At 39.4% G+C, this 14,180-nt stretch overlaps 1 protein-coding gene across 1 annotated transcript in view; it reads right to left on the reverse strand.

Annotated features, from left to right (window-relative positions):
- The window catches only part of CATSPERB (cation channel sperm associated auxiliary subunit beta), a 120,560-nt gene that overhangs the window by 10,182 nt on the left and 96,198 nt on the right, over positions 1–14,180 (reverse strand). Inside the window, 4 exon segments of the mRNA XM_059879229.1 lie at positions 410–520; positions 4,519–4,629; positions 5,379–5,576; positions 9,043–9,182. Coding sequence (XP_059735212.1) covers positions 410–520; positions 4,519–4,629; positions 5,379–5,576; positions 9,043–9,182 — 560 coding nt within the window.

Genomic DNA, 14,180 nt, shown 5'->3' on the forward strand with positions numbered 1-14,180 from the left:
ACATATTATATACTCAATACTTTTTTGAATAAATCAATATTTACCACAATCTAGTGTAGTTTTTGACAGGTAATAAATTGCTATCATATAGATATATGCATGTGTGTACCTTTATAAGAACCTGTGAAATGAATAGGGCAATGCAAGTTTTATTCTCTTTTACAGATGAGGTTAATTACTATGTCTCAGTTCAGTTCATTTCAATTGCTCAGTTGTGTGTGACTCTTTGTGAGAGAATTACTATGTCTGGGAACATTTAAATTACAATCTTTTTAGCTTGATGTCATCTTTAATTCTATGTCACGATAAGACATCTACGTCTTGGGTTTCATGTTTAACCAAAATGCCCATTTCAAAATCTTATTAATACGAAAGCACTCTGTCTTCAGGAAATTAAAGATTATCTTACCTTTTCTCGACAATCTGAGAAAGCAACAGCGTATGAAAACTTCTGATCGTTGGTACAATTGCACTCCTTCCGAGTAGTTGCATTTGCACACTGTTTGAATTTACCAGATCTCTGCAAATAGAATTAAAATAGGTCGATGTGCTGGTTTTGGTGGCAGAATTTCTGCAGACTGAGTAAATAGGAAATAAATATTTGTTCCCTGAATGAATAAAACCTTGAGAAGGTCAAAGGGGAAAAATCCATTAATAATAAGGTAAAAGCACAGTATTTCTGAATTTTGTCTCCTTGCTTAGTAAGGAATCCAAGTATCACTCAGCTGCTTACCTCAGGGTTACCCTAGAGTCAACAGGCAGGGGACCAGAAAGCTTGTATCATTAAAAAAATATTATTTTATATTTGGTGCGCTGAGTCTTCCTTGCTGTGCACAGGTTTCCTCTGGTGGTGAGTGGGGGCTACTCTTTGTTGAGGTGCCCGGGCTTCCCATTGTGGTGGGTTCTCGCTATGGAGCACGGGCTGTAGGGTGGAGAGGCTTCGGTAGTTGTGGCTCCTGGGCTGTCGAGCGTGGGCTCAGTAGTTGTGGCACACAGGCTTAGCTGCTCTGTGGCATGTGGTATCCTCCCAGACCCGGGATCGATCTTGTGTCCCCTGCATTGGCAGGCAGTCCTATCCACTGTACCACCAGGGAAGTCCAGCCTGTGTCATTCTGAATGTAGTAATTAGGATGTTCACCTCCCTGTCCTTGGCTGCTCCCATCACTGGCATGGAAGCTGAGACCTAAGGGAGCAGACTTGATATGCCGTGCTGCAGACTATGGATAGTCTTCAAGCGTATTATTTTGTACTTGTCTCTTCTCATCGCAGTCACTAATGCTGTTAAAATCCCCACTGTAGCCATCCATGTGTTAATCATTTTTTCATTTGATCACTCTTTCCAGAGGTTAGTTTATTCATTTTGGCAAAGAACTGGCTTTTGATTTTGATAATCAACTCTATTTCTAAAAAAAGTTATTCTTCCTTCTTTTTATAAGATTACCATTCTTGTCCTCATTGCTTCTTTTCTTCTTCTATTGAGATAAAATTTATCATTTTCAAGTGTACAATGCAGTGGGCTTTAGTACATTCACAATGCTGTTCAGTCATTACCACTATTTCATTTCAGAACTTACTTGCTGCTTAGTTGGGTTCATTAAGCTCTTTGAATCTTTTGAACTGGTTTCACAATTATATTTTCAATTTTTGACATTCTTTTTTGTGTGTATGTGTATGATGTCTCTCTCCATTTTTTTCATCATTACAATAGTTCCTTGAATTGTTCTGAAATAATTATTATGCTTATTCTAAAGTTTGCTTGTATTTATGATACAGTTTTCTGAGGCACAGTTTTTTAAGTTGTTGAGATTATGCTTCTTTCTTATTGTAGAAGTTTTTTTTTCAAATATTTGTTGTTGATCATCATTGTTCAGTCACTCAGTCATGTTCAACTTTTTGTGACCCCATGGACTGCAGCACACTAGGCTTCCCTGTCCTTCACCATCTCCTGGAGTTTGCTCAAAGTCATGTCCATTGAGTCGATGATGGCATACAACCACCTCATCCTGTTTTTCCCTTCTCCTCCTGCCCTCCATCTTTCCCAGCATCAGGGTCTTTTCCAATGAGTCAGTTCTTTCTATCAGGCGGCCAAAGTATTGGAGTTTTAGCTTCAGCATCAGTCCTTCCAATGAATATACAGGGTTGATTTCCTTTAGGATTGACTGGTTTGATCTTGCTGTCCAAGGGACTCTCAAGAGTCTCTAACACCACAGTTTGAAAGCATTTGTCTGCTTATCCTTGGGAAGTCTAACTGCAAACTGTGTGTCTGGAATGATGTTACACATGATTCCTAGTAAGGGGATGGTGTCAGTGTAACACGAAGTTACAGCATCAGTCCAGATGCACTTTTCCCCCAGGTGGTATATTTTGAGGTGATCAGAGGCAGAATTACATACATTTTTAGTCTGCTCCACTAGGTGATGCTATTTAATTTGTATAGCTTTCAAAACTTGAAAGTGTTAGTGAAAGTGTTTGCCGCTCAGTCATGTGCCATTCTTTGTGGCCCCATGGACTGTATAGTTTTCAAAGCTTATTCTCCCCCATTAAAGATCCTCAAAGATGTCATGTTTATCTAGTTCACTGTTGTCTCTCTAGAAAATATCTATACAGTGTCTGATAACTCTGGAAATGCTGGAATGTGAAATTAACATTTGTTGAATATAGAAAAGGTGCCCACCAAAATCTGTTATTTACTTATATGTAAATTAGATAATTTCCTATTCAACTCCTAAGAAAATCCAGAAGAAAAAAAAAGAAAACCCAAACTAAGGATTTCCATGTAAATATATTAAACTCATATTTCAATAGAGAAGGCTTGATTCTAGTGACATAACAGAGTTCATCTTTGGAAGAGACTAGAATTGAAGAATTCAGTATTTGAGTTGTTCATTGCCTGGAACAGAGTTTTTTACCCTGAAATTTAAGTTTCAACAAGTCAGCCTCATGTTGTGCATGTATGTGTGTGTGTGTTTGTGTGAGTGTGTGTAATAGGATGTGTATAAATGTGTATTATTAGCTTGTTGAACAATTTTTAAGCACTTCCTATGTCTGGTACTTTTCTGGGTACTAAAGATGTATGTGTGCCAAGTTGCTTCAGTCATGTCCTACTCTGAGACCCTATGGACTGTAGCCTGCCAGGCTCCTCTGTCCATGGGGATTCTCCAGGCAAAAATACTGGAGTGGGTTGCCATGCCCTCCTCCAGGGAATCTTCCCAATGCAGGGATTGAACCCATGTCTCTTACATCTCCTGCATTTGCAGGCAGGCTCTTTACCACTGAGCCACCTTCGAGGGACACTAAAGATAGCAGAGAGAATAAAACTGATTAACAATCCTCAATAATAACCCTGTCTTGTGTAGCTTACCTTTTAATGAAATCTAATAAATAAATGGGTAAAATATGTAAAATTGTAAAAAGTGCAATGAAGAAAAATAAGGCAGGGAAGAGGGGCAAGGTTGGTATCAGTGGAGGTGGATGGTACAGTTTTAAATAGAGTGGTCAAGGAAGGCCTCACAGTGATGGCAACATTTAGGCAAAAACCTGAAGATGGTGATGAGATGTGCCATGTGATATCTGGCAGAAGTGCATTCCAGACAGAGGAAATTTTTGAAGCTTAAAGACCCTGAGGTGAAAATACATCTAGTATATTTGAAGAATAGCAAGGAGGCCAACATGGCCAGAACGGACTGACCTGGGGGGAATCAGGTCAGATGCAAATCCAAAGCTAAACCATGGAGGACCTTATAAATCATTGTAAGAATAAAGCTTTTATTCTGAATTAGATGGGGAGATGAAGAGTTTTGAACAAAAGGAACAACCATTTTCTGTCTTTGTGTGTGCATGTACATTCAAGAATGGATATGAATGTCTACGTGTCCATATATATACGCAGGTGTGTTTTTCTGGAGGGAGATTTCACAGGTATCTATGAGGTTCCCTTGGGCAGCCACCCCCTGATGCACTTTCCTTTTGAACCTAGTGGCTTCTCTCTGTTCTCTCTACTTTGTTCACTCAAACTCCAGAGAGGCAGAGTGCTGCTGGGGTTTGGTTATCTTCTAGGCAGGAAATGAGTCTATGGAGCAAACACTCTTCTCTCCTTTTGGACATCATTCCTTTTACAGGGCTCGAACTATGAGATGCCTTGGGGCTCTTTCGTTAAACAAACAAACAAAAAACAATGCTCTCATCCTCGTTATGCTCTTTGAAATTCAAGTGGGAGTTTGGGAGAGTCCATTTAGACTCTTTGGTTCCAAAACCAAATCCAGGAATAGCAGTAAGAGAAGAAAGGGCTCAAGTAGTGGCAGGAAGAACAGGGATAGCAGTAGTAACAGTAGTAGTGGTAGTAGTAAGGGAGGAGGAGAGGGGGAGGGGAAGGAGAAGAAGCACTGCTGTACAGGGCATATTATGCTTAATGCACCTTCTCATTTAATCTCTGCAGCTAGGTCTGTTCATCTGTAATTTTACCGAATGATTTCTTGAATTAAGATAAATACTAGTTTATTTGCAGAAAAAAATATTTACCTTTGACTTGTAAAATAGATTTCTCGGTATGGGTTTGCTAGGATCTGCATGATAAAAATGATCTGTAAGTGGAATAGCAATTCCCATATTAGATGGAGGCCTGTAGTTTATCTGAAAATGACCAAACAAAGATACTGTAAATTTCATTATTATTTACCAAGTCTTTAATTTAAAAATCTTGATTTTCCAGAAAACCATTCAAAACAGATATTTCACTTTTAGCTCCCCATATTTAAGTAAATTTCTCTTCCCCCAGAACTCCCGTACCATCCTAATGCAACTTGGATCTTGTAAATAAGTGAAAAAAGTTTTAGAGACTAAGGTAGCTGTCATGAAGTCATGCAACAAAGTTTTAAAATCTTATTAAGAGTCTTAGTGACATATTTAATAAATAATTCAATTATTTACTAAATAATTGAAGGTTTGGGTAATAATTTGGGGTTTTTTGTTACAAAGAAAATTATAAGTAATCAGTTAACAAAGAGCAGTAATTTATATTTTAAAAAGAGTCACGTGTTCTGATAAGACAAAAATTAAAATTGTTACTACATTGAAATGGGACCAGTAAGATATATCAGCTCAAGAGAACTATGAGTCATCTTAAGGGCAAATAACTATATACTGTGAAAGCCCAAGATTATGCCACCATAATATAGCAGAAAATAATGATGAGACTATTACACTAAGAAAAACCATTAGTTCAGAACATTTTCACATTTTAGTCATCATATCCTCAAAATGACACAAGGGTTGAAAAATAACTTAAGTGTTTTGAGTAATTCAAGAAAGAAATGCTAAGACCAAATGGCCAGCCAGTCACACAAAAGTAACATATCACTAGAACTGCTTAGGTTTCTTACCGGCAAAACTTTGATCATATTAAAACCCTGACTGTTCACGTAAACTCCACTCATCCAGTCTTCCAAGGGGATAGTTTCACTAGGAATGTGATGCATAGACTTGAGATAACTACAGCTGCTTTTCAACATTGGCACGAATGTTGTAACATAGCACTCAGTCGATGCTCCCCAGACAATAAACTCCAGTGAAGTTGAACCCTGGAAATATCCAAATAAATGAAGGCTAATTAAAGTAACTGTTATCTACTGAACTGTGCCTATACCATATGTTGAAGTCCCTACCGCCAGTATCTCAGAATGGGACTATATTTGGCTATAAGGCCTTTTTGTTGTCATTGTTCATAAACTCAGTTGTGTCTGACTCTTTGGAGACCCCATGGACTGCAGCACACCAGGCTTCCCTGTCCATCACGAACTCCCAGAACTTGCTCAAACTCATGTCCATTGAGTCAGTGATGCCATCCAACCATCTCATCCTTTATCATCCCCTTCTCCTCCTGCCTTCAATCTTTCCCAGTATCAGGGTCTTTTCTAATGAGTCAGCTCTTCGTATCAGGTGGCCAGAGTATTGGAGATTCAGCTTCAGCATCAGCCCTTCCAATGAATATTCAGGATTTATTTCTTTAGGATTGACTGGTTTGATCTCCTTGCAGTCCAAGGGACTCTTAAGAGTCTTCTCCAATACCACAGTTCAAAAGCATCAATTCTTTGGTGCTCAGCCTTCTTTATGGTCCAATGCTCACATCCATACATAACTACTGGAAAAACCATAGCCTTGACTAGACGGACCTTTGTTGGGAAAGTAATGTCTCTGCTTCTTAATATGCTGTCTAGGTTGGTCACAGCTTTTCTTCCAAGGAGCAAGGATCTTTTAATTTCATGGCTGCAGTTGCCATATGAGGTGATTTTGGAGCCCAAGAAAATAAAATCTGTCATTGTTTCCCCACCTATTTGCCATGAAATGATGGGATTGGATGCCACGACCTTCGTTTTTTTGAAAGTTTAGTTTTAAGCCAGCTTTTTCCTCTTTCACCTTCAACAGTTCAGCTCAGTTCAGTCGCTCAGTCATCTCCGACTCTCTGTGACCCCATGAACTGCAGCACACCAGGCCTCCCTGTCCATCACCAACTCCCAGAGTCCACCCAAACCCATGTCCATTGAGTTGGTGATGCCATCCAACCATCTCATCCTCTGTCATCCCCTTCTCCTCCTGCCCTTAATCTTTCTCAGCATCAGGGTCTTTTCAAATGAGTCAGCTCTTCACATCAGGTGGCCAAAGTATTGGAGTTTCAACTTCAACATTAGTCCTTCCAATGAACACCCAGGACTGATCTCCTTTAGGATGGGCTGGTTGGATCTCCTTGCAGTCCAAGGGACTCTCAAGAGTCTTCTCCAACACCACAGTTCAAAAGCATCAGTTCTTCAGCACTCAGCTTTCTTTATAGTCCAACTCTCACATCCATACATGACCTCTGGGAAAACCATAGCCTTGACTAGACGGACCTTTGTTGACAAATTAATGTCTCTTCATCAAGAGGCTCTTTAGTTCTTCTTTGCTTTCTGCCATAAGGGTGGTGTCATCTGCATATCTGAGGTTATTGGTATTTCTCCAAGCAAACTTGATTCCAGCTTGTGTTTATCTGGCCTGGCATTTTGCATGATGTACTCTGTATTTAAGTTAAATAAGTAGGGTGACAATATACAGCCTTGACTACTCCTTTTCCAACTTGGAACCAGTCCATTGTTCCATGTCCGGTTCTAACTGTTTCTTCTTGACCTGCATACATTTCACAGGAGGCAGGTAAGGTGGTCTAGTATTCCCATCTCTTTAAGAATTTTCCAGTTTGTTGTGATCCATACAGTCAAAGGCTTTAGTGTAGTCAATGAAGCAGAAGTTGATGTTTTTCTGGAATTCTCTTGCTTTTTCTATGATGCAGTGGATGTTGGCAATTTGATCTCTGGTTCCTCTGCCTTTTCTAAATCCAGCTTGAACATCTGGGAGTTCTCAGTTCACATACTCTTGAGGCCTAGCTTGGAGAATTTTGAGCATTACTTTGCAAGTGTGTGAAATGAGTGCAATTGTGCGTTAATTTGAACATTCTTTGTTCAAAGGCCTTAAAAGAGGTAATTAAATTAAGATGAGACCAATTAGTGTGGGCTCTAATCCAATATGATGGGCATCACATAACAGTAGGAAATTTGAACACAAACACGCACAGGGGGAAGACCAAGTGAAGACACAGGGAGAAGTCAGCCATCTGCAAAATCAAGGACAAAGACCTTAGAAGAAACCAACCCTGCCAATGCCTTGCTCTTGGCTTTTTGCCTCCAGAACAGTGAGAAAATAAATTTCTGTTGCTTAAGCCACTCAGTCCATTGTATTTTGTTATGGCTGCCCTGGCAAACTAGGATAGTAATCAACTAAAGAATATAGAAAATGAAAAGAAATAAAAAATAATGATAATATAATAGGAGACAAAAATAGAGTCATAAATTTGACCATAATGATCTGTTTTAGAATAAATCTTAACAGAAGACATATTCTTTTCCAGGAAGAAATACATCCCAATCTAATTGTCTGTGGGTGACATTTGAAAATGAACAAGGATCAAGTGTTTATTATTAAATAAACACTATAATTGGATGTAGTTGGATATAAAACCAACTTAGAATAGCAAGGCCTCTCTCATTCATTGATGAGCCTGTGGACATTTGCTTTGATAATACAAATAAAATTACTTCCATTGGTATACATTCTGAAAAGAAGATATTCACTTAGCAATCACTGTATTTCACAAAGATATGCTTTTAGTAGAAATTTGTGTACAGAAAACATATTTTCACCTTGCACAACATTAAACATTCAACAAAATTTGATAAATTCTGTTTGAAATTCTCAAGTATTTCTGGAAATTAAAAAATGTAGAGATACTAATAATTGTAGAGATATAGTAACTCTGGTAGTTTTGTCCCTATCCCCATACTCTATATTCCATTAATAATAACAATTTTTAATGAATTTCTGCCAAAACACATCAAATCAGAATCTAAGCAGGGTTCTACTATTAAAGGAAATTTGGGATGTGAGGAGGGGGGACGCCCAAGTTCAATAAGAAATAAGTTGACGCCATAGACGGCAGCCCACTAGGCTCCGCCATCCCTGGGATTCTCCAGGCAAGAACACTGGAGTGGGTTGCCATTTCCTTCTCCAATGCATGAAAGTGAAAAGTGAAAGTGAAGTCGCTCAGTCGTGTCCGACTCTTGGCGACCCCATGGACTGCAGCCCACCAGGCTCCTCCATCCATGGGAGTTTCCAGTACTGGAGTACTGGAGTTGGTTGCTGTGCCCTCCTCCAGGGGATCTTCCAACCCAGGAATCAAACCCAGGTCTCTTGAGTCTTCTGCATTGGCAGGTGGGTTCTTTACCACTAGTGCCATGTGGGAAGCCCACAAAAACAGTAGCAGCAGTGAAAACCCAGTCTTTTCCAGAGCTTAATTTTTTAATGTCTATCACATACAGACTTTTTGTAATGCCCAAGATATTAAAAGTGTTTCATCATCCTTGATAGGTAGGATTCTGCATGATTTTTCCTTCTTTTTCTTGATTTATACCCTAAATTTTCTATAATCAATAGATTTTAAAAAATAATTGAAGGAAAATTTACTTGGTGTAAAGTTTTGCTAGCTGTAGAAACTTCCATTATATAACTATCAGTTTCATCAAAATAGCCTTCAACTTTAACTTCCAACAAATTTGGGTTTCCAACAATTACTTGCAGTAGCGGTATTTCAAGCGTTCTAAGAACTATGGAAACAAAACCAAGAGTTAACATGAAATCAAGAAAATTTTAAGCAGTTTCATAATGATTGGTCAATCAGAATTCTAGAACATCTACAGAATCTATTATGAAGGCTGCATAATGGCCACAAATATACCTAGGGAACTTTAATACTTCTTTGAAAAAAATTATTTTTTTATTTTTTTAAATATATTTAATTGGAGACTAATTACTTTACAATATTGTATTGGTTTTGCCATACATTGACATGAATCAGCCATGGGTGTACATGTGTTCCCCATCCTGAACCCTCCTCCCACCTCCCTCCCCATCCCATCCCTCAGGGTCATCCCAGTGCACCAGCCCTGAGCACCATGTCTCATGCATCGAACCTGGACTGGCGATCTGTTTCACATATGATAATATACATGTTTCAATGCTATTCTCTCAGATCATCTCACCCTCACCTTCTCCCACAGAGTCCAAAAGACTATTTATACATCTGTGTCTCTTTTGCTGTCTCGCATATAGGATTATTGTTACCATCTTTCTAAATTCCATATATATGCTTTCAGTTCAGTGGCTCAGTCATGTCTGACTCTTTGCGACCCCATGAATCACAGCACGCCAGGCCTCCCTGTTGTCCATCACCAACCCCTGGAGTCCACCCAAACTCATGTGCATCGAGTCAGTGATGCCATCCAGCCATCTCATCCTCTGTTATCCCCTTCTCCTCCTGCCCCCAATCCCTCCCAGCATCAGGGTCTTTTCCAATGCGTCAACTCTTTGCATAAGGTGGCCAAAGTATTGGACTTTCAGCTTTAGCATCAGTCCTTCCAAAGAAATCCCAGGGCTGATCTCCTTCAGAATGGACTGGTTGGATCTCCTTGCAGTCCAAGGGGCTCTCAAGAGTCTTCTCCAACACCACAGTTCAAAAGCATCAATTCTTTGGCGCTCAGCTTTCTTCACAGTCCAACTCTCACATCCATACATGACCACGGGAAAAACCACTTGACTAGACAGACCTTTGTTGGCAAAGTAATGTCTCTGCTTTTGAATATGCTATCTAGGTTGGTCATAACTTTCCTTCCAAGGAGTAAACATCTTTTAATTTCATGGCTGCAGTCACCATCTGCAGTGATTTTGGAGCCCCCCAAAATAAAGTCTGACACTGTTTCCACTGTTTCCCATCTATTTGCCATGAAGTGATGGGACCAGATGCCATGATCTTCGTTTTCTGAATGTTGAGCTTTAAGCCAACTTTTTCACTCTCCACTTTCACTTTCATCAAGAGGCTTTTTAGTTCCTCTTCACTTTCTGCCATAAGGGTGGTGTCATCTGCATATCTGAGGTTATTGATATTTCTTCTGGCAATCTTGATTCCAGCTTGTGCTTCTTTTAGCCCAGCATTTCTCAGGATGTACTCTGCATAGAAGTTAAATAAGCAGGGTGACAATATACAACCTTGACATACTCCTTTTCCTATTTGGAACCAGTCTGTTCCATGTTCAGTGCTAACTGTTGCTTCCTGACCTGCATACAGGTTTCTCAAGAGGCAGGTCAGGTGGTCTGGTATTCCCATCTCTTTCAGAATTTTCCACAGTTTGTTGTGATCCACACAGTCAAAGGCTTTTGCATAGTCAATAAAGTAGAAGTAGATGTTTTCTGGAACTCTCTTGCTTTTTTGATGATGCAGTGGATGTTGGCAATTTGATCTCTGGTTCCTCTGCCTTTTCTAAAACCAGCTTGAACATCTGAAAGTTCATGGTTCACATATTGCTGAAGCCTGGCTTGGAGAATTTTGAGCATTACTTTACTAGCATGTGAGATGAGTGCAATTGTACGGTAGTTTGAGCATTCTTTGGCATTGCCTTTCTTTGGGATTGGAATGAAAACTGACCTTTTCCAGTCCTGTGGCCACTGCTGAGTTTTCCAAATTTGCTGGCATATTGAGTGTAGCTCTTTCACAGCATCATCTTTCAGGATTTGAAATAGCTCACCTGGAATTCCATCACCTCCACTAGCTTTGTTCGTAGTGATGCTTTCCAAGGCCCACTTTACTTCACATTCCAGGATGTCCAGCTGTAGGTGAGTGGGAGTGATCACACCTTCATGATTATCTGGGTCATGAAGATCTTTTTTGTACAGTTCTTCTGTGTGTTCTTGCCACCTCTTCTTAATATCTTCTGTTTCTGTTATGTCCATACCATTTCTGTCCTTTAAGGAGCCCATCTTTGCATGAAATGTTCCCTTGGTATCTCTAATTTTCTTGAAGTGATCTCTACCATTTCCTGTTCTGTTTTCCTCTATTTCTTTTATATATTATATATATATTATACAATTATTTTTATAATGTCTTTCTGATTTTTCTATCAACTCAAGATTGAAATTTGGTTTCCTATGCTTGTTGACTTTTTCTTATGTTGGATCATTTCCTTACATGGTTTTAAAATTATTTTTTTCAATACATGGTCAATGTAGATAGATATTTTTTTAATTTGAGGATAATTGCTTTACAATATCATGTTGGCCTCTACCATTCATCAGCATGAATTAGCCATGGGTATACATATATCCTCTCTCTTACGAACCCACCTCCCATCTCCCACCCCATCGCACCCTTCTAGGTTCACAGAACACTGGGTTGAGCTTCCTGTGTCACACAGCAAATTCCCACTTGCTATCTATTTTACATATGGTATGGCACCCCACTCCAGTACTCTTGCCTGGAAAATCCCATGGACGGAAGAGCCTGGTGGGCTGCAGTCCATGGGGTCACTAAGAGTCGGACATGACTGAGTGACTTCACTTTCACTTTCATGCATTGGAGAAGGAAATGGCAACCGACTCCAGTGTTCTTGCCTGGAGAATCCCAGGGATGGGCGAGCCTGGTGGGCTGCTGTCTCTGGGGTCGCACAGAGTCGGACACAACTGAAGCAACTTAGCAGCAGCAGCAATGTATGTTTCCAGGCTATTCTTTCAATTCGTCCCACCCTCTCCTTCTCCCACTGTGTGCACTAGTCTGTTCTCTATGTCTGCATCTTCCTTGCTGCCCTGCAAATAGGTTCATTAGTACCATCTTTCTAGATTCCAAACACATGCACAGAGCGAAGTAAGTCAGAAAGATTGACTTTTTTTTTGTGCAAGTCCATGTTACCTGGTTTATGAAAGTATTCATACAGGTGGTTTTGTGCTTCCTTAAGCTGGGGCCCAGGGATTGTAATGATTTCTCAGTTTGGGATTCTTGTATCTGGTGTGTAGTCTCTGGGTGTTACACAGTCTAGAAGTTTGGGTTTTTTATAAGAAATTCTTTTTGAGTCCCATGGAGATCATAGTCCCCCTATCTCCTTCTTTGCGTTGTTGGGTAGCATTGTTCTTATTGCCTCTTCACCTCTCCACTATCTGATGGTTCCAGCCTTACTTAATGTTCTCAGTTCCAACTTCCTACCACAAGGTAGAAATGTCTAAATGTCTACATCTTCAAACCAATGGCTGGGCATTAGAACACATTCCACTGTCTACATCTGAGCCTCATAACCTTGTAGGAGCTACATATTAGCTAACTCTTTTGATTTTGAATTCCCTCTTCATTTCTTGTTTTTGTTGCTCAGTTGCTCAGTGGTGTCTGACTCTTTGTGACCCCATGGACTGCAGCACACCAGGCTTCCCTGTCTTTCTCCAACTCTCGGAGTTTGCTCAAACTCATGTCCAATGAGTTGGTGATGCCATCCAATCATATTGTCCTCTGTCATCCCTTCTGAAAGAATATTCAGGATTGATTTCCTTTAGGAATGACTAGTTTGATCTCCTTGCAGTCCAAGGGACTCTCAAAAGTCTTCTCCAATATCACAGTTCAAAAGCATCAATTATTTGGTATTCAGCCTTCTTTATGGTCCAATATGCTCACATCCATACATGACTATTGGAAAAACCTTATCTTTGACCAGATGGACCTTTGTTGGCAAAATAATGTCTCTGCTTCTTAATAAGCTATCTAGGTTTGTCATAGCTTTTCATCCAAGGAGCAAGCATCTTTTAATTTCATGGCTGCAGTTGCCATCTGAAATGATTTTGGAGCCCAAGAAAATAAAGTCTGTCACTGTTTCCATTGTTTTCCCATCTATTTGCCATGAAATGATGGGACTGGATGCCACAATCTTCGTTTTTTTTAAAGTTGAGTTTTAAGCCAGCTTTTTTCACTTTCCTCTTTCACTTTCATCAAGAAGCTCTTTAGTTCCTCTTCGCTTTCTACCATAAGGGTGGTGTCATCTGCATGTCTGAGGTTATTGATATTTCTCCTGGCAATCTTGATTTCAGCTTGTGCTTTATCCGGCCTGGCATTTTGCATGATGTATTCTGCATATAAGTTAAATAAACAGGGTGGCAATATACAGCCTTAACGTACTCCTTTTCCAACTTGTAACCAGTCCATTGTTCCATGTTCAGTTCTAACTGTTGCTTTTTTACCTGCATACCTGAGGTTTCTCAGGATGCAAGGAAGGTGGTCTGGTATTCTTATCTCTTTAAGAATTTTTCTACAATTTGTTGTGATCCACACATCAAAGGCTTTAGTGTAGTGTTGAAGCAGATGTTTTTCTGCAATTCTCTTGCTTTTTCTACGATCCAGTGGATATCTGATTCCTCTACCTTTTCCAAATCCAGCTTGAATATCTGAAAGTTCTCGGTTCACATACTGTTGAAGCCTATCCTGGAGAATTTTGAGCAATACTTTGCTAACGTCTTCATTTCTAGTGACAAGATTTTCCTTTTTCTCTCTTCTCTCTTTCATCTTTTTTCCCTCACTTTCCAGCTAAGTTATTTACTAAAATTTTTTGTTTTACTTTTTTCTAGCATGCTATTTTATCATCATCTTTAGTAAGCTTTTTATTTTTAAATACATAAATACTTTAAATAAATACTTGGATAATGGAGCAAAGTATAGAATTCTATTTTAAAGTGTTTTTTTTTTTTTTTTGGCTTAAAATAAATATTTGAAATGGTTATAACAATAACAAGATAATTAA

This window comes from Bos taurus, chromosome 21 (assembly GCF_002263795.3).
Source record: "Bos taurus isolate L1 Dominette 01449 registration number 42190680 breed Hereford chromosome 21, ARS-UCD2.0, whole genome shotgun sequence".
In the NCBI taxonomy this organism is placed as follows: domain Eukaryota; kingdom Metazoa; phylum Chordata; class Mammalia; order Artiodactyla; family Bovidae; genus Bos; species Bos taurus.